At 36.3% G+C, this 21,908-nt stretch overlaps 1 protein-coding gene across 1 annotated transcript in view; it reads left to right on the forward strand.

Annotated features, from left to right (window-relative positions):
* Positions 1 to 13,277, forward strand: part of LOC108758406 (uncharacterized) — an 86,982-nt gene extending 73,705 nt beyond the window's left edge. Inside the window, exons 3-4 of the mRNA XM_018503364.1 lie at positions 9,654 to 9,711; positions 11,455 to 13,277. Coding sequence (XP_018358866.1) covers positions 9,654 to 9,711; positions 11,455 to 11,594 — 198 coding nt within the window. The 3' untranslated portion in view covers positions 11,595 to 13,277. The remainder of the gene's footprint in view (positions 1 to 9,653; positions 9,712 to 11,454) is intronic.
* Positions 13,278 to 21,908: the final 8,631 nt, after the last annotated feature.

Raw genomic sequence — 21,908 nt, forward strand, 5'->3', positions numbered from 1 at the left:
GTGCGCACCTTTTAAGGAAAATTGCTCGCGTCTTGTCGCCTGTAAAGAAAACGCGGAATAAGGTGGAAAGTAACAAGGATAAGGTGGTTAACGACTTGCTACTATTACAGCAACGATATTATCTATATAAACATAGCAAACCTCCAAGTGCCTGGCTGTTATTAACTAAAGCACCGTCGGGCGCTGCAACGCTTTATCATTCTGTTTTCACGAGGGAACGATGCGTTAATGTATCATTTAATGTCACCGTAATATGTACAAGCTTGACTTGGCAGTAACATTATCGTTCTCGAAGCTCCGATATCACGGTGTCTCGCGATGACTCATGACGCGTAACATCATCGTTCGTTTCCAGTAATTGCTCCCAGTACCACAAAGCCGCTATAATTACCCCCGAGGGTACCTTACGCCGTAACGAAAGTAGATACAAGGTGACGCTCGAATTCATCAATAAGATCGATTCAAGTCATAATGCCGGTATCATACTAGCGACTGAAGATTATGTCTATGTTCGCGTTTGGTTTCTTAATCGATCAAAAAGAAGCTGCTGACCAGCAAGTTCTTTCTGATTGGTCAAGAGACGCAAAAGCGAATGTACACGCAATCTCCAATAAAGCTAATACAATATCGGTATTAAGTCGGTATCAAACCATGCATTGAAGATTGAAGACTGAAATTTGATCAATTAAAACAAAGGGAGCTAAAATTTCTTTATTTCCATTGGTCAAACTTCAATCTTCAATCTTCAATGCGTAATCTGATACTGGTCTTATGCCTGTATCACACTACGCATTGGAGGTTGAAAATTACGAGAGAATTAAGGATAAAAATTCAACCAATCAGAATCAAATGGATTAATATGAAAATTATCTGATCAGTATCAGATTAGGCATTGAAGATTGAAGATTGCAAATTGAAGATTAGAATTTGACCAATCAGATAATTTTCATATTAATCCGTTTGATTCTAGTTGGCTGAATTTTTATCCTTAATTCACAATTTTCAGACTACGCATTGAAGATTAAAGATTGAAGATTGGAAGATTGAAATTTGACCGATCAAAAAACTAAAATTTCTTTATCCTCATTGGTCAAATTTCTATCTTTAATCTTCAATCTTATCAATCTCCATGCGTAATCTGATTCGGGCTTAACACGTACGTGATTTAGTGAACGAGATTCAGGCGTATCATGGTGGGAGAGAGCACGGGAGTCAAAAACGAGGCGTGATGACAAATCGCTGAACGCCGTCGTTTAGTCGAGCATTCATCGTCGAGTACACTTCTCCCTACTTTATAGCGTGTCACACGCGAAAACGAGATAAACGATCCCCGGAGGATAGAGACGTGACGCTCGGCGTGCGTTTCCGACGTGGTCGCATTATCGTCCGTTGCGGTGAGAGAAAAAAAGGAACGATGACGGCACGCAAAAAAGGGTCTACTGGCTTGCGCGCCAAATTGATATCACCGTGTCGCACGCGTTTCACCGCATCGTCCGAATGGGTCCGTTTATCGGCTCGCTAGTCTTGGGTCGCCGATTGATTTTATTTATCCTTTTTTTCGTCAGTTAGTTATTCACGTCGTTAACGTTGGGCGTGCCCATTTGCGGGCGATATCCAGTTGATAGTTGATGGACAGGCTGATGGAGAATATGGATAGAATACGATACGGGTATTCACGATTTACGAGATATAAAAGCGTGATACATGATGCACTTCGATTTTTCATTCTTTCAAAATCGGTCGGGAGGAGCGAGCAATCGCTTTGAAATTTTATAGGAGACTGATAGTTTTTTATAGCGCTCTTAATTAAACAAGGTACATTTATCGGTTTAACATAAATTTTATATTATATTTCTCATATTTCGTTTTAAGATCGAAAATGATTTTAGCGTGCACTAAGATTTAAGCACTATGATCTGCTTTGAATACAGAATTTCTCTTTTATTTAGATATTATAAGTATTTTATATTATATAATAGTTATTATAGGTAGTTTATATTATATATAATAGTTATTTTTACTATTTTTTTACTATATATTTTTTTTAAATTTTATAGAAATTACTAAATTGATGGATGTATTTAATTATTAAAAAAATAATGCCTGAGGAGAGATCTCAGAATTCGATTATTATATTAGGTACATCTTTCTACAAGTGTACATCGGAGTCTGCTGCGACAAACTATGTTATCTTACTCTTATCCATCTGTTTGTTTCTTTCTCAAATCTTTTCTCCTGCGCTCCTTTGCATGTCGGATAAAACGATGCTTCTCTTCTTACTTGTAACGCTCTTTTCCATCGGAATACTCGTTTACGGGTTTTTCTCTGAGTTTATTCGACTCTCTTTACGATCGTGTTTCCACTTCACAGTCGCGACGCTCTTTATGAAATCCGAAAACAACAAACGCTTCGATCCAAGCTAAGAGGCACGCTCACTGAGATGTAAATATGTTTTACTTTTTCTGCGAACGAATAGAAAATGTTCTATGTGCATTATTACATAATTCCTTTCTGTCTTTAAAAATCAGATATTCAAACAAAATTATGTTAATCAATTCATCTCGATAATTTTACGCGAAACGTATCCTAATAATGTTGTTAACATTCTGATCCATATAACTGACAAGTACAAGAGATTTGTTGAATATGCTGTATTATGTCGTACAACATATGAAGATTTCAGCACAACTAAACTGCTTAAGCATGGAACATCCCGAACTCCCGTCGTCTAGCTGTCTGCCAAGCTGTCTTAAACTCCTATTACGTCTTTCACGATGGATAATTCTATTCTCGATTTCTGTTTCTCCATTCCCAATTATTATCTAATTCGAGACACGGTATTTCATTAGTTTCCAATCGTTATTTGCTATTTCAAGAATCGATGTTTCTGATCAGAAATAGACGATATGTAATTATCAAATAGATAACATTTTAATCCTAAGTATCGGTCTTATAACTTTTTCTGTAGAGCGGAAACGTGAAAATTGTATTTCATGTATATATGCATGTATATGTACACAACATATAAAAAATTTTTACTTTTCACGTTTCCGCCCTAATAGGGAAAAAATTACATGATTGATTCCCTGATCTGTTTGGGCCTATTTGACCCAAGATGTAACTTATTTTTTACATTTTATTTAAAAAATTTTTTCTTTTTTTGGTATTTGATGACTTCGTCTAAATGTAAGATTGCCGCGTTAACCCGGCAGCCGAAACATGTAATGTAATGTAATGCATTCTCATTAAGTATTCATCCGTAAGAAAATATATACAACAAATTTTTTATACAATTATGTGGTCGTAATAAGCAATTATACTCGTTATTTAAACAAAAAAAAAGCTTTTATACATTATTCTCATTCGCCCTTTGAACTTTCTATTTGTTTATTAAATGTAAGCTCTTCTTTTAAATTATTGTATTAAAAAATTGTTGTTTTAATTATATTGATTCACGATATGATTGCGCAGTAAATTTAAACAGACCAACAAAGTTAAATGAATAATTATGCGTCTATACGTTAAAAAAAATATTTTCCTACCGACCTACGGTGTCTGATAATTTAAAACAATGCATCCTTTTGTGCGTTCGAGGTCTCGCTGTTAACGCGAAATTGAGAGCAAATTAAATTCTATCATTACCCAGATATTTTTCTTTCATTATTCCATGCAAACGTCTTTTACACTCATTTACATACAGAATCCGACCGTTTACATGGTAATTTTGGATCGCTACAGCTGTCGTAACTCGTCGTTTATGTCACGTAGTCGTGATGGCGACCATACTAATAACAACGGTGATGATAAACCATCTTTATTGTTTTGGCATACCCGCGAAAGGAAGTGCTCCGTTTGTGGCTGGTGGCATCATCATTCTCCCAAAATGTCATAACGCGCGTAACTGAATATAATTTATTATTTGGGAGTTATGCCACGTAATCCTAGACGCTAACCCGGGTAAAAGAACACAATATCCTGGTAACATAACGCAACAATGCTGCATCGTTAGGCGAGAGATTTCTAATTTTCTAATAAATAGTTCTCCAAAGTAGGTCGAGTCTCATGTTACGTCCGTTTGCTTTGATATACCGATTAATAAGCATTGAAACACAACGTTGTCGCAAATATCATCAAGGAAGAGAATTTGATATAGGATTATGGAAGATGAATTAATTACGAACGCGCCTAAAGTGAATAATACCCCAGCGTTTTGTGAAAATAATCCCCGAAATACAAAATTAATCCCTCCACTTAAATAATAGGACATTTTGTATCTCCAATTTATAACAGCTTATATTTATATAGATATATATGTAAATGTGCTAATACGTATATACAACATATATATTTAAAGATTAAATTTTGTTGTATAAATTTAATTTATCATTTTAGGTATTATTGCCCGAAAATATAATGAATAATAGAATCTATTTTGCGTTTACTGATACGCAAATATTGACGAATGTTTAATAAGAAGAATAGGTCGATAATGAGAGGTTAATTAAAGCGCTGAGTAAACGCCGTGATATGAATGAGGTAAATTTAATTATAGCGTAAAAAAAGGAAAGGAATGTTTTATCGTTACTTCTAAACAATGACGACAGCGGCAAGAAAGTCGCCTGATGCATGATGGCTCAGATCGATGAAGTCGATAAATTGCACCAACGGAGCGAGCACTCAACTCGTTATCCAAGACACAAATGCGCCGCTACTTATCGCCTTATCCCATAAGTAAATTTTCAACGGCGGCACTCGCAGTTACTTCGTGCCAAGTATAGCTCGCACTCTTGTCGCGTGTCGTTAGCCTCGTCTATTATTCAGTTATTTTGTATTTTCAAGAAGCAAAATTTGCAGGAGTTATACGTTTAAGAGATATCCGCATCGCCAATTCGCTCCGATCAAGAATAACGGATTTATAACTCCCATTGTTATAAAAGTCATATATGTATAAAAAATCTAACTGAAAATAAACTTTTCGAGAAAAACGCGTTTAAAATTAACAGCAAATTCGATTGGATGCACTCAGTGCGCACTGGTGCACATTAAAACCGTTGTACACAAAATAAAAGATAAAAAGATATGTTTATATAAATATTATATTAATAAATGTTAGACCATTAGTAACGTTCCAGTAGGAATCGTTAAAAAAAAATTAATTATGATATATATATTTCATGTATTAAATTTAATTTAGTTTTGTGTTTATTTTTTAATAAATTTGACACAAACTTAATTTCTTTTTTATTCTTTTATGAGAAAATTTATATATAAAATTTTTATTTATATATAAAATTTTTTTTTCTTAAAATTCAATTTCTACTTCAATTGTAAATATAGTCTCGGACCAGTTTTGATGACAAATAGATGTTTTATAAAACTGTCAAAAAATCTAAAATTTTAAAAGTCTCGTCGCGTTTCTTCGAAATAAGTGTTACTTATTAATTAATTTTTATTCCTGAATCTTGCTCTATATTTAAAATCTGCAAAAAATTTCTAAAGAAAGATATATGAATAATTTGTTACATCTTAATTTATTATACATATATAACTCTGCCTTTTTCATTTATAGCAATTTCCTCGTAAATGGAAATTTAACATGAATTGTGGTGCAGAGTGCTTTCGAGAAATTCGATTCCTATTCCCATTGAATTTCTTCCTTTCGTCAAATGACGCTTCGTGTTGGCGTTACGTCGGTGCTCGTTCGTGAGGTGAGCGCGAGATAAGCAGGAAAACAATTCTCGCACACCGGATGCTCCGACGAACTTTTCCAGCTATATCCTCTTCGTTCTCTATCGGGCCGCCGATGCAATTGCCAACTCTCAATTTCCGGTTCCAAGTAGCGGCCGTCGACGCAAAGCGGGTGCGATCGCCTTTCAAGTGTCTGAGAAGCACTTAAAGCTGTGACTTGAAGCCGGTAGAAAGCGATAAGGAATAGTGATAGGCAACTTTCCGGGGTTCTCAGGTATCGTTACTCGTGTCTTTACTCGAGACTCGAGAACAGCTTTTTTCTGATATACGAGAAGTATGGATAGTTAAGAGTTAGCTATACATTTGATTATCAAGCAATCGTATCTTGTTAATATTTAACCATTTTTATGTCAATTATAATGTTGACAAAGACTATGGTACACAAAAAAAACATAAAGCAGTAAAAGACCTAAGCAGTAAGCGAATCGATCGATTATAATAGAGACATAATTATACACTGAGAAAAAAATGCTGTTAATTCAATTAAAGTCGATGTTACGGGCTGTCACTAACATAAGTAATTAATTCATGTATATTTTTATTGACATAAAGGCCTTGATTATTGAAATAATAATTTATGCCTTTATGTCAATAAAAATATACATAAATTAATCATTTATGTTAGTGACAACCCGTAATATATACTTTAATTGAATCAACAGCATTTTTTTTCAGTGTACTAGCGATTGCACTTTTGTGATTTACGATTTTTGTTAATCACTATTGTTAATATGATTACGGCTTAAGATAATAATGTAAGCAGTAGCAAATCTAAAATATTGATTAGTTTACGTCTTACTGTTTAAATTTTTTGCGCGTCATAGCCTTAATAATGGTGAATAATTAAAAACAATGATACACAAAAAACTTAAAAATAGGACATAAGTGAATCAACATTTTAGATTCGCTACTGCCTGCTATTGTTTTACGTTCTCTACTGTGATTGGCCAATTCGTTTATTACTTGCGTTTTTCTGCTATTAACTTAACCCTCAAATATTTTATTCGGTTTGTCTGTCTTTCTCTTGCTCTCGAGTTTGGTATTTAATACGAAATTAAGAATCCGGAACAAAGGTGGATTAAATAAATTCTTAAACAAAGCGTGTTTTGTGATATTTTTATTAGGTTGGTCAGAAAGTCTTTTCGTACTTTTGCAAAAAGGTTTACGCAGAAATATGAAAAGACTTTCTGATGAACCTAATAAAATAGATGAGTTAAAAGAGGAGCTTATGGATTTAATCTCTACTCTTGTCCTTTAAATCTTTCAAACACAGAATATGCTATCGTTAACGAATAAAGGAAATTGATCGAAGATCTTCATCTTTTAGGATTGGAAGTTGTGATAGCAGATTTCTCGTGGTCGCTGTAATGCATTTTACTTCAGGAAACTACAAATCTGTGCTGTAAACTTGGGTCGATAAAGTTTATTGCGTGAAGATAGAAAAACGCAGTAAACTGGTATCGCATAGTCAATCCGGTTGTGTTTCGCCACCAAGTGTATCTACTTCCATGCAATCGCGTACAACAAAGCAACAAAAATAACTCTTGAGAAATACTTTGCGAATTTTTCTTTTGAAGACATTTCGTCTTGGCTTATAACGTCGCCTGCTTCCGTCATTTAACATTTTTTTTCGCTTCTCTCTCTCATTTTTTTTTGGCTCTGCTTGCATCTCCAGATTAAATATTCACGAGAGGAGAAATGGAGATTCTTCCGACGCAGAGACGAATTTATTCCATAAATTTTTCTTGGTGAGCTGTGGAAGTGTTACTGAACAATTTATAATTTGAAGAAAACTCTAGTTAAAGAAACATATGACTGAAAGTTAGGGAAAAAGAAAAAGGCAATCGTTATGTAAGTCATGTTTGCTTTGTTCACTGATTTGAAAGTAAAAATTGCTCGAATCAATCGCGATTTTTAAATGTGTCAAAAAGATTATAAATCTAATTTTTCTCTGTGATAAAATAAGATTCTCTTTGTTAATTATTTGCCCTATTTAATTAAACAGCCGACAATATAATCCCTGCTAAGGACAAGAAATTGTCAGATGAGGCGTTTAGGAGTAAATCCATCCTTCGGGAATAATATATGCATTTCTTATAGGAAACTAGCTCATCAGGACAGTTAAAGGCTATATTAATTCTACGTGCTGACTACAAGTTTTTTCGGTGTACAGTCCGCCACGTTTCGTGGGAGCAGGATTTGCGTGATGAAAATCGATCGACGATCGCACCTATACCTATTGCGAATTCGCTCGCAGGCTTTCGCAGCGGAACAAACGTGCGAAACAATTTCCGCCCACCCTTACTTGAAAATTGTCACAATTAAACACTCGTAATTAAAACAATTTCATGATTTTAACATTTATTACCGCGGTTTTCACTCTCGTTAATTCCTTTCCTCACCCTTCGGTAAATACCGCTCATTATTTTGCAATTATGCATTTGTGATGTTCCCTCTTCCTAAATGTGGTTATTTCAACCGCGATCATACAAATTTGAATATTAATTTCTTTTTTTTGTATTGTTTAATTTCTTTCTTTCTTTTTTTCGAAAATATTCCATTTCCATTACGTTTGTAGTCATCGCAATATTGACGATTGCGATACGAAGTTCATCGTTATTTCAAAGTTATTGTACGGTTTCGTAAATTCTTTGCAGTGAACGACTTCATTAAGGATTTATTATTCGTTGGATCTAGTTTACAAAAATTCTCGCCAGATTTTCTGCGGCACCAAAAATCCGCATTTTACACAGACAAGTAAACACGTTCGATCTTCAAAAGATCATCGTTACAAAATGAAACTATATAATCAGTGAATACTTTTGTACTATTTTCGCTCGTGTACTTGCAACACGTCTGATATAACAAAGCGAGAAATACTGATTGATTCTGCGGATGGGAGTTCAAAGAAACAAACAAGATACAAAGGAATACTGTTCAAGCTCTGGAAAGAAGAGTATCGGACAATCAACGTTTCCATTCTCATATTATTTTAGCGGTCACGTCAGGGAATTTTAATAGTGAATTTCGTTACTGCGAAATTCTTGATCAGCAAAAGGAGTTTAATAACTAGAGGGAGGACACAGATAGAGAGACAAATATATGTGAGAGAGAGAGAGGGGGGGGGAGGAGAGGAAACAGTTAGAGGGTTTAATATGACGACGTCCTCGGGGCGTTATAATCGCTGAGTATCGATCATCCTGTGCTACATGACATACTCCGCTTCGAGGGACTTCCGTTTGACCAATCAGGGCCTGCTGAAGGATCATAGCCACGTACTTGTCGTTCCTGATCGTCCTGTAACTCCGCCTTGTATGTGACCACTCTGCACCACTCTGCAGCGATGCAGAAATCAGAATAATCCACATCCGAAATACGTAGGAATTTTCGAAATTTGGTCTCACAATCAGTTGCTGCGTGAAATCGTTCGAAGAATCACATTGCGAAGTATTTCGCACATTTATAGTGCAACTGTACTATCATCGTTTCCTTTCTCGTTACAGACGCGGACACGTGAGTGTTATATTTCATTCCTCGTCGAAAAAATTTCGAATTGTACGGTGTCTTTTTTCCTCCTTTTTTTTTTGCGCGCGTGGCTACAGGGCACGCTGGGGAATCTCGCAAAACAATATTGACAGATGAAACGTTCGTCCTGATTCTCACTCGATAACTGGTGGAGATTTATTGGTCGTATATATGTGAGCGACGCGTGAACGCGCGTATCATTTCACCGCGGCGGATAAAATATTCGCCGCTCCGGTGGCGCGTAGTGCGAAAAAAGCCGCAAATTGCACAACGACATTTATCAATACTCGTCGCTTTCCGCCGTTATATATTATACTGCCGCTCAATGCCATTTATCGGTCGTTTCACGTCGATCTAACAATTTTTCTCATTTGTTTCAGAAATACGTCAGCGAAGGATCGATAGTGCGGGACTGCGTGACCAAGTGCGTGGAAAAAGGTGAATGCGACATGATTCTCGCTCATTATCGCAGATTCTGGGCCGTGTTCAGAAATTTCATCCAGGTGCACTCAGACAGAAAAATATTTTATTGTTAAAAAAAGTGATTGTGTTCAATTTACTTTCTTCCTTTTAAATAACAGTTGTCTTTAATAAAGAATATTAATAATTTTAAAATACATTTATTACAAATTGGAGAAACATTTATTATGTACTCGAAACGAAAATTTATTCTCTTTTAAAGAATATTATCAAATTGATCGAAGAAACGACTTTGTAGGTATAATAGCAAATCGAATGTGTTTCAATTTAATAATCTCAGTTTAAAATTAATAAAAAAATATTAAACTTATTAGGATTTAGAACATGTTTTGAATAAATTTGATGCTTGTGGTGAATTATGATAGATTTGCGAATATATGGACTTGAAACAAATAATTATTGCAGCGTACAGTATATGTATTTTTTTACAGGTGTCATTTTACTGTATTGTTCACCGTTAAACAAAAATAAGATAATACCTGGGTGCACTTGGATAAAATTTCTGAACGCAGCCTGTCGTAAAAAAAAAAAATAAACTTTACAATCCATTTTTACGAAGCTGTTTTGCATGTTTTTCACGCGGTATCAGCGACACTAAATCCATGCGTCCGCTCGTAAATTCTTTGGCACCACGCGGTCGCCCGATGGCCGGTCGGCATCTATTCTGTAGCCGCTCGACGAAATTTACCGTGGATAAAACGACGGATCTTAAAAAATTTGTGAAACGGCGCGGGGTGTTATCGGTTGCTTCGGGCCAAGGTTTGTTATCTGAAAGGCGGTACTGTTGAACAGTGATATCCAGAAGTGGCGCCGGATAGAAACACGTAGAACACATATTTTTCTTTCTTTCCTTCTCTCTCTCTCTCTCTCTCTCTCTCTCTCTCTTCTTTTAAAACAAGAATCGACCGAGCCACGCCATCGATTTCGGATGTAGTAGCGTATGGCCCGCATCGCATCGCGCACTCTTCCTGTTGGCTCTATCCGTCGCTTGAGAGAGAATATGAGAGGATCTGCCGAAAGGATGGAGAACGAATCACGCGCTCTTAAAGGTCCCACGGACGAACAGCGAATGGCCGTGTTATCGGGCCGTGTCGTTTTATTGTTCCCCTGCGGATGAAGGCCTCATACTTTTCCTTTCCTTGCTCGTCGTATTTCTCCGCCACTCGTCCTTCGACACTGCTTCTCTATATCTCCTCTCGCCTCTTTTTTTGTCATATCGCGAAACGGAAGCGCCGCGATTAATCTTTGTCTGATGGCATGCTTCACTTTTCTTTCTCTTTTCCTCTTTTCTCTTTTTATATTTGCCAATATTAAACCTAGCTGAGAAAATTCAGAGTCCATGATTCTCTTAAGGATTATTATTGTTCTTCAAGATTTTTCGTCCGTTATATGTATGCAATAAGTTACGAAAATACACATTATTAAAAACGTGGATGTGTCCATCAGAAGGTTTATGTGATAACAGAATTGACGAATCCCTCTCTCCTCTTTGAAAAAAATTCTGGATCTTAATTAAGAGCTACCTCTAGAATTTTATCTTCGAGTTAAGACAAAAGGATCATTTCTCTTTCAGTAATCACAAAGTAAATGTTGAATAACACAAAGTAAATATTGAAATAAAAATGTCGATAAGAGATTTGAACGTCAAGGACACTTTTAGTAATCAGATTAAGTTGCTGACGGACAAATCGGCTGTTTCAGAGGCCTGGAGCACGAGGACGTACTGTTGCCAGCAGGATGGCTGCAATTCCGGCCCATCGTTGACAGCGTCGAGCAGCACGTACTTCGTCCTAGCGATTTCGTTGGCGGTCTTCGTGATGTGCCGAAGTCTTCGTGGCTAATACGTGTCGTCCTGCAAGACGATGGAACTGCGCTGCGGACGTCACACGCCATCCTTCACAAAACTTGAATCACAAAAACTTGCACTTAGGAAGGGAAGTGGGAAGGGAACGTTGCAACTTGCATCTCAGACATCTGTGCCGAACGATCGAAGCTTTCTACATGCGAATCTATACGGAGACGTCGATACGAAGTCGTCCTTTGGTCCTTTCAGAAAGTCTAATAAAATTTCATGTTATCGTTTATAATTGAACATATCTTCCCTTTCGCGACGATTAACGCGTGCTTTCTACTTTTTGATATCGGTTATCCTGAATGTGCTTAATCAAAATAAAGTTGAAACTCGTGATAATCAGCGAACGTTGCAATGCATAATGTCTCTTGAAAAACAATTCTGTTGACTTTATCAGTTGCATAACAGATCATTAGCTGTGGAAATTAGCATTGATGTGTTATTCCTGTTGCTATTGTCAACTGACAACAGATTGATTTATTAAACGCTGAAGTATTTCTTATTTAAAAGTTGATATCACATAAAGTACGTTTATTGTTCGTATAATATTTTGTAGATATATTTACTATTCACAAAGCCGATCTTTAAGATGCACGTTGTACATTTTTCAAACAGTACGTTTTTAAAATATTTTTTTTTTATCGGAACTATAATATTGAAAGGTAAATCCAATATTGAGAATAATTATTCTGTTTCCAAAGAATCCAATTTGTTGAGGAAAATCTTACGAGCGGTGCTTAAGAAAATATAACAAATTTATAAGTAATGCATATGTAATAAATGCTACAATTATTCCCAAGCATTTATTCTCTGATTAAATGTCACGTTTAACCGATTCATACTGTCGCCTTCCATTTCGGGCGACGGTATCCACGTCGTACAATCACAGCCGACTCAATTCAGTGAACGCTGAATGCACTTGCTAAACTCGAGCCGAGTTAAGTGACGCGGAGAAATCGGCTCGTTAAATTTGATGCGTTATCACGCCAACTTCTCCTCCTTCACTCTATTAAATTCGCACGCTTCCGCATGCTTTTACGGATCGGCTGCCCTCGACAGTAAAGTTCTCTTGATCGGATTTGAGTGAAAGTTCGTTTGGCAAGTCTCGTTTAGAATCGAGGACTCGTGTATGGCAAACGAGGTAATATCTTGCATAAAACTATCGTTATCAATTATAAACTTGTTATAATTTTTTTATTGTCCCGATATAGTAACAAGACAATCGTGTGTGGAATTTTATTAAAAAAATATCTAACCCAATGCAATGTCCCGAAGCTTCGAAAATACACGCTCCGCACGCGATTTCTTGACAATAATGAGGTAGTCGGGATGGTAGCGACGATATTTAACACTCGTACAACACGCGAACGACAAAATAGTCGCCACCATCATCATTGTACCGGGCTTATCCGTTTTCACGGTAGCTTTCGTGCGATCCGATTTTGCAGACGCACATTTGAGCGAGATTTCACTCGTACAATGCGTGATCAGCTTTTTTTCTCTACTGTTTATCAGACTGCATTTTTTTACGGTGTAGCTTTTTCAGCTACCACGAACTAATCGGGCTACGACACTGTAAAAAGTAATGTGTTTTATTTTTATTCCCATGTTTTAAACACTTAAAGATGCTTTAGTTTTAAACTTATTCAATAGACAAGACACTACATACTTGGATTTGAAGCGCATAGTGTTTTAAATTCAAACACGCAGTGTTTTGTCTATTGAAAAAGTTTAAAACTAAAACATCTTTAAGTGTTTAAAAAATGGAGACAAGAATAAAACATTTTAGTATCTTAAAATTAAACACTTCTTTTTTCAGTGGATCCACAGAATTTTGCTTGAAAAAACGGACTCTTAGATAAGAGAATAATGATATCATGTTGGGTTTACCTTTGGGAGAGAATATAATTTAAAAAAATATATCAAGGAAAAGCAAGATTTTTAAATATTTTCTTCGTAAAAAAATCTTCTGGTAGAAAAAATTCAAATGAAAGAGCAGATACGAGAACCGTACGTCGTTCCCTATATCATGATTTTTTCTTCTCCGAGATCTCTCGGTCAACTCCCTGTTGAGGGACAGCATTCTGTCGGCCTTCAACGACGGATTGAATTTATTCAAAAAGTTTCGGCGTCCCATTTTTCGTCGGACGTTTTATCGACGCTTCTTTCGTCGCTTCTTCCGTCCGCCCACTGGCCTCGTACATGCGAGTTTAATAACATCGGGACGACCGGTGGGTTGGTGAACCGAAAAAGCGACGGCTAAAGAGTGCAGGCGCCGATATATCAATATTTCGTATACGAACGTCGCACGATGTGTTTGAATTTCATAAATATTTCGACGTGTCATGCGCTCTCTTTTCATTATATTATTATTTTTCGAAGCCGCATGGGAGAATACCCGCCTCGGAATTGTGTGTTATTAAACTATTGAATTATTATTAAACCATTAAAACGTGGCTCTTCGCGATTTTACGTGAAATTATCGATGAAAATATAGTCGGCCCAAAAAAAAGATTTTAGCAATAAATTTGAATAATTACAATGTTTGAAACGCTCTTTTAAATAGACATAAAGTTATCTTAAAAGTTATCTTCTAAAGAAAGATTAATCACATTTAGATTGAAAAATCTCTAAAAAGCAAAGTTTATAACTCACCTGATTTATAATAAATTTTTAAAAAGTATCTTGAATATTTGAAGAATAAAAGTAAAAATGGCATGGCACACAAGAAGAGTCAGGACAACTAATGTTGCCCATGCGCTTTAATGAGTTATTGATGCCCAAAGGTGTCAGGATGCCAATATTCGGGAACATTGCTTTTTCATGGGCAATTTTTTTTTAAATAGTTAAACCCATATGATCTTTTTTGACGTTATAGCGATGTTATCGATTGTATACTGGCGATCGTATCAATATGGAAGCTTCCTCTATTAGAAAGAAAAATTCACTATGGTAAAAAGAGTTTGACCTTTCGCGATCCCGTTTTTTATCCTTTTATTTTAGCAAAGCCGATTATCGTTTGAATGATAAACTTTATTACATCAGAAAGAGGAAGCACGCAGTAAGAAATTCAAACTCGTCCGTTCTGCATCGTTCGCAAGAATATTTCGCCATTTCATGCATATAAAAGATATTTTCCGGAAGGAAATAAGGAAGAGACATTAGTCTCGAGACATACAAAATAAATTATTAGTTTTGATAAATTAGAAATAGGATGTGTTACCTACAGAGAAAATGCATTAAGCTCTTTCAATAAAACGAGCATCTATCAGAAGTTAATTCCTTTTCCTTGTACATTTTTGGATGTTTGTGACACTTTAAAAGAGTTAGATGGTTTTTGCATACCTAGGGGACATCAAACGCATCTTTCCACAAAAGTTGTTCAGAAGTCAGTTTCGTCCACATTGTCTTACGACGAGATCAATACGGAGGAGTATGTGTAATTAAGGTACTCCAATCACAGTTTCAACTTGATCGAGTCAATTTTGGACGTTTATGATACCTACTTTAAAAGAGTTAACGGGATTTTTGCATATATACTTAACGGACATTAAACGCAACTTTCCATAAGAATTGTTCACAAGTCAGTTTCGTCCATTGACTTACAACGATTTCGGGAGAGTATCACATATGCGATTGAAGTATCCCAATCACAATGTCAACCTGATCGAATCAATTGACAACAAGGGGACACAGCGTCCTGACATATCCTGTTTCTTTGGGACGACTTGAGACGGACGTTTTAGCTTACCGATTCGTGAAAGAAAGCGCCGACAGTTCGATAGCTCGAGCAGAAGGAAACGACGTGGCGACGTTCTCCGCGCGAAAATCGGTATCGATATATTGGACCATAATCGTTGTCAACGACATCGACGTTACTAAAAGATCGAACACTTAAGGGAGCTGATGCAGCAACGGAGCCGGCGGCAGCGACAGCGCGAACAAAAATGGTTGCTTCTGTCGCTCGACAAGCACTTCCTAGCCGTAAAATACACAAAGAGAGAGAGAAAAAAAGAAAAGAAGAGGATCGAACAAATAAATAACGTGGATAACCTACATACAGATAACGTTTAACAGAGGAACAGTGAGGATAACAATAATGATGTTATTATTACTACTATTACTACTATTATTATTATACTACTATTGCTACTAATTACCATTACTATTATGAACTACTGTGCATCACACCGAGTACACATGTAGTAGTTACGACCGATTAGGCGAATGCGAGCAAGCGGAGTTGTCGATTATTATGTAACTGCTTTAAAGTAGCCTTATAAATTGTAATTAAAGCGCGGATAATCTATTACACCGGGTGGCGCGAAGGGACGCGGCATTATCCTCGACGTAGCCAGATTTTCATATTGGTGAAAGTTTGTTATATATATGATTAATTTAATATTAGAGAATCGCTTGTATTTTCTGGTCAAGCATTGAATTAATCCCGTTTTTTTTTTCGATTCGTATCTTCCCATCGAAATTGACGATATTCGAAACATTACTTACGAGAATCAGTCCTTCCGTTTCGGAAACGAAGAAGGGAATCTCGTTCTGTTCCTCTTGTGTCACTCGGTACATACGTCAACGTAATGGATCATGAGCAGGTAGGCAAGAAACTAAAAAAAATTCCTAAGCAAGTAGCAAGATTCATCTTAGCGGATAAGCAGGGAGGGCGATCACGAGTAGCAGATAATCTGTTGTTTGTTCACAGGAGGAAGGGTTTAGCGATCGACCCTGGCAACACGAACATCCGAAAGACATTATATTCTAAAGATTAAGGGTGCTTCCCTGTGACAGTCGGAATTTTGAAAAATGGAATCTCGGAAAAGTAATACGACCAATCAGAATCATTTAAGTTTAGCGCATTCGTGTAACGCGCTATCTGATTGGTCGTACTATTTTTCTGAAATTCCGTTTTCCAGAATTCCAACTGTCATGAGACAGCACCTTAACAGACAGAGACAGCAGCACAGAATATTTAAAATACAATCCGCATAGCGAGTAACGAATAGTCATTGTTCGTCGCGCAAACGAATATTACATATTTTTATTCGCGTATATACACATATAACGAATAATGAATAATCCGATTCGCTATTCGAATAACGAGACTGCGTCTCTCAGTTTTCGTCCTTCAAGATATCTTCTGGACATTCGCGTTGCATACGGGGTCGAACTATCTGTTCTCGCAATTTAGAGGCAGACGATTTATCTAAAGTTAGATTACAAGAGTCTCTAGGATAATCGTTAAAGCTAATCTATTTCCCGTCTCGAACGTCGGCCGATCTAAACGTCGATTGTTATTGTTAGAGGTGTGCATTAAGGTAGCCATCGGCGGCTGCGGTTCGAGATTAATCGTTGACGAAACGCCGGCCCGCATCGACTTAGTATAATTAGCGTAGGATCGATAATCGCCTTTCTCGCCGACGATTAATACTCCGATCGCGAAATTGCGCGAATCATGCGCGATTAGGCGCCTCGGCAGGGAGGATTACGTCAGATACGCGTCTCTGGATTACATCAGAAGACTTTAAGTCGTTCAAATTCCATTCATTAGCCGCGCTGATCGAGAATCTATTTAACGCCGATACGTCTTGCTTAAGCCTCGTCTATATATTTTTATAAACTAAGATAGCACCAAAATCGATCACCATCATCCGCGGATCGCCTCTCAACTATTTTTCCTGCGATATTTTTAAAGCTATACGAACTAAATTTTCATCACGGCTTCATTCGAAAATACTTTGCAACGAGCGATTATTCCATTGTAGTTGCATCTAAATTTATTCAGTACACAGGGGCATAATTCTTTAATGACAGTTTATAATTAATTGGAGTTCCGAGGCGAGAGCCTGTTTTACGCGAAAGATATTTTGACAAGTGCCAGAAATCACGGATTATTCGAAATTGGCTGGTAATTGCCAGAGCATCCTCCTTTCCCGAAATAAGCTCTCGTATTTCGAACGTTTCGAAATCCTCGTCTCGCTCCAAAACTCCGTAGAGATAGCGAAACGTGTCATCGAGAAACAAGCTACACGCGCGCTGATATACAGAATCTCTCGGACGTTCACACTGTAACGATTCATAGGTGATTTCTTAGCATTTAAGGTTATACTATATCGCGAAGGAAATGCTCGATAATAACTCTTCAATCGTTACGAGTTCTATCAGCTTCTGCCGGCAAAAGGATCGTGAAAAGATATCGCTATCGGATCACTCGGCCTTCAACCGCGACCTTTCCATAAGAGATAAACATATTTTGTAGTAAATTGCGTTCACATTACCGAACATTTTCGCTAGTTTAAATTGATATCGAGTTGATAAAAAAGTATTGCCACAATCATTGTATAACTCAAAATAACTTGTGTAACTCAAAATAATGTGTGGAACGGTACATACATCAATTTGATCACGACGATATCGAAAGGAAAATACCATCAAATTGACACGAACGCGCTCTACATAATATAAAGTTACAATTAATAATAATTGTTAAGCCGAGTGATTTCCGCGATAATTATTAGAGTTATATATGAACATATATATACATATATTTATAAATACGTGTATATATATATGTACATATATATACATACGTATGTTATATATTATGATATATTATATAAAACTACGTCACACATATTGCATTACATTACATATATTATATTATATTATATTATTTAGTTACGTAAGCAGAATCATATGTATGACGAGTTGTACATTTATATTAGACACACACAGCAATAATAAAACCTATACTCCGAATATGCGAATGTCCCGATGCTCTTTTATTAGCCTTAAATAATGACACGATGCTCATTCTGTCGGAAATGACAGCAAATGTACGCAGGCAAGCATAAATTTATTGTATATTACGATATAGTTGGATGTAATCAATTTGATGTATATTCAATGATATCTGTATATCGCGCCCCTCGATCGATCTCCGCTCCGAGTCGCGATCGAGAGGTGATGCCTTAATGCAATTTCCATTTGACTTCCCTTTCTCGACACCAACATCCATGTGCTCACGGTTAACACAGATTGCTGTACCGCCGTGGCGTATTTTCCCATTCCATCAGGGCGACGATTATTTACGATCGACATCGTGTTACATTTTTCAAGCACGGTAAAGTGCTCGACGAAAGCACAGCGTCACTCGGACATGATTGATCGTTCATTCGTGAAACCGGCCGATGCGATTTATTTAGAGGAGGACGGTGGCCTTCAACAATACAACTTTTCTAGCATGTGAGAATCACGCATGCCGGAAATCAAGCAGCGAGAAAGTTACCCTTTCCCGAAAAGACGAAATGTATATGACCCGGTGCTTTCAATTCTTGTGTGTGTGTGTGTATGTATGTGTGAATTGTAAATTATCACTTTCCACCCTTTTAAAAAAATTCTAGCCAATTTCTGGAGCAGTCTGTCCATGTAGAAAATTATTTGCACCCGATAAGCGTGGTGAACATACAATTACACACACAAGGTAGGGATTTTTAAAAGATTCTCAATCCTCCGTTGCTACTCTTTAATATAAAGATATGACATACTCGGCTTTCTTTTTCTAATTTTTTTCCGTTGCTTATAATCTTTTTATTAATAAAAAGACATATATTTGCTCGGTACCGTAATGTTCTTTAATGTATAGCGTTTCCATTAAAAACATTTTTTACATTTATTTTTGTGAAAGTTAAAAGCAATCGAATTGGTATGCCAAGTATAATGTCATTCCGTATCCTTTAAAACATTTAGAATAGATTGTCACTCTGAGTAAAAGTTCACTCTTAAAGATTGAAAATTGAGTTCTTCTTTTTCAAGACTGGCTCAATTTTCGCTCTTTAGAGTGAGATTTCACTTCAAAGAATTTAGAGAGTAGTGTGGCGGAGGATTAATTTAATTGTTAGAACTCGTCTGACTTTTTTCTAGCCGATTTGTGATTGTAAAATGTTTTTTTCAGCGGAGACCAGCGGAACACACGACGCTATCTAACTTTCACTATCGAGAGCAATGTTACGTTATTTATTTTAGAATTTGTACGCTCTGTTGTCATGAACGATTTCACAGAGCGTACCGATTCTTTAATAAGTGTCGTTAACAATTGACAACGAAATGCATCGTTTATCTTGGTAAGTCCTCAAACGCGACGAAATCTGCTTGCTAATGGAGATAAAATTTTAATTATTATATTAAATCTTTTACTTATTATCTTAATTATTTCAATTAAAAACAAATATCTTTAAATACAATTTCTAATTCAGCTATCGAATGCAAAATTTATTATTAATAGCTGAAAAGAATTAACTCCCGTCTTCTTCGTTATGATCATATTCGCGTAATGAATACAACTAGTTCCGCATTCTCCTTTAAACCGGATTTGTCATCGTCACCCTCATTAAGTGGTCTATGCTAACTCACCGCGTACTTCTCCATTACGCAGCAGCAACTTAACCGAGATTAATCGACATCCTAGTCAAATACACTTAACTCTGACGTTAAGAATTACTCGGGATATAAACCATTCGCTGTATTACCACACCAATCTCAACCCTTTCGGCTTTCCCAACGAATTAATCATTTTCTCGAAGGGTGTTTGCGAAAGCTTTTTGGACTGGGTTGATTTTCGGGATCAAAAAATAAAGATCGTAAATATTGTAGCAATTACATGGCGTGAGTATTTGTCAGTTTCCTTGTTGAATAATTAATTAATTAATGAGTTAACAAAGATCAATGCCATAAATATGTTAATTCTAGATTCATCTTATTTACTGCAACAAAAAATATTGGCACTAAGTAATGAAGCTCATTAAAAATTATTTCCGTATTCGAAAAGAGTATGATGAGATGAATCTTTGATTCAGTCAATTGCGCTGTGCACTCATTAAAAAGTGCTTCCGTGTAGATCAAATGCAAATTTGTTAATTAAAAACTTCGCCGAGAGCGATTTAAAAAATGTCATTTTCAATTATCTTTCTTTCTCCCTTCCTCTCCAATTTCTTAATTTTTTATTACTGTCACTTGTGAAAACGTATTTAAAGTAAGCGTTTTCCTCAGTCAACATGCATACTAACAAGTGCGTTCTAAAGATTATATTTAAATTGGAAATGTTTGTGGATGACAGTTTAAATGTTAAAGAACATCACAAATCGACGTTTTTTTTCAATTTTGTAATGCACTGTTAAACGAGTCAAGTGCAGTAAGACATTAAAGATTTTTCAATGCTAAAACCTAAAATAAACAAAATTGAAAATCTGCATACAGTCTGTTGGAAACTCAATTTTAAAGTTTCAGGAATTCTCACCAAAACCAATGCACTATATTGTATATATTAGCGCCTCCCTCTCTCTCCGATATTTACAGTTTCAAAACTAAGCTTATATCACTTTCGAAATAAGCGGTTCATATTAATGATGTAACACAACATTGCAGCGTTTGCGCACTTTTTAGCGGCTATAAGTTCACTAAAAAGCAATTTAATAAAGGTCCCTTTGTACATCGAGATTGTGAAATTTCAGTAAAATTTACCGATGAAAAGATACATTAAAAATGTAGCACATACAAGCTACGTAACGCTTATAGATCAAAGGCATAGCCAAAGGTATAGTGATGAAAATATGTGAATATCAAGCAAGAAGTTTCGCGAGATAAATTCAGTCTCTCCATAGAAATAATAATCATTCACAAAGCGTGGACAATTTCCTTTTTGTTCCTTTCTGTATAAAATACATATCATCGATATAAAGCTAAAAGTCACAAAATATATAAAAATAGATTAATAAATCGCAGTCAATTAAAAGAAATTAATTTTTGCGATCTCTGGTTTTCGATCAAACAAGATAGTAAAAGTTAAATAGTATCACAGTATAAAATGCGCAGTTGCAAAAATAATCAATACACTAGTCAAAACATCAGTTCATGGGATGTCTATACCTCCAAGAATATTTTCGTTACACTGCCTAGGACCAGATAATACAAAGTGACGGATCATCTCTCAACGCGGAGAGATTGAGATTTTCTTTCAGAATCGCTAAATTATTATGTCCCTTAGGGAACATGTCTACGCTATCGAAAGAAAATCGCTACGCGATGGAGACGCGTTAGTGTCGAAAACCGAAATCCCAAGGATGACAACTGACGTTCAATAAATATGCTAATATTTCCGTCTTATCACCAGAAATTACGTGTCTTTCCGTGGCACTTTGCCCAATCTGAGTAAAACGATCGTTGATCCTAAGCCGCGGAAATTTATTGTGATGAAGAATTCTGCGGTCAGTCTGTCGTACGGACAGAATCAAGATTT

The sequence above is a fragment of the Trachymyrmex cornetzi genome, unplaced genomic scaffold, assembly GCF_001594075.2.
Source record: "Trachymyrmex cornetzi isolate Tcor2-1 unplaced genomic scaffold, Tcor1.1 scaffold156, whole genome shotgun sequence".
NCBI lineage: Eukaryota > Metazoa > Arthropoda > Insecta > Hymenoptera > Formicidae > Trachymyrmex > Trachymyrmex cornetzi.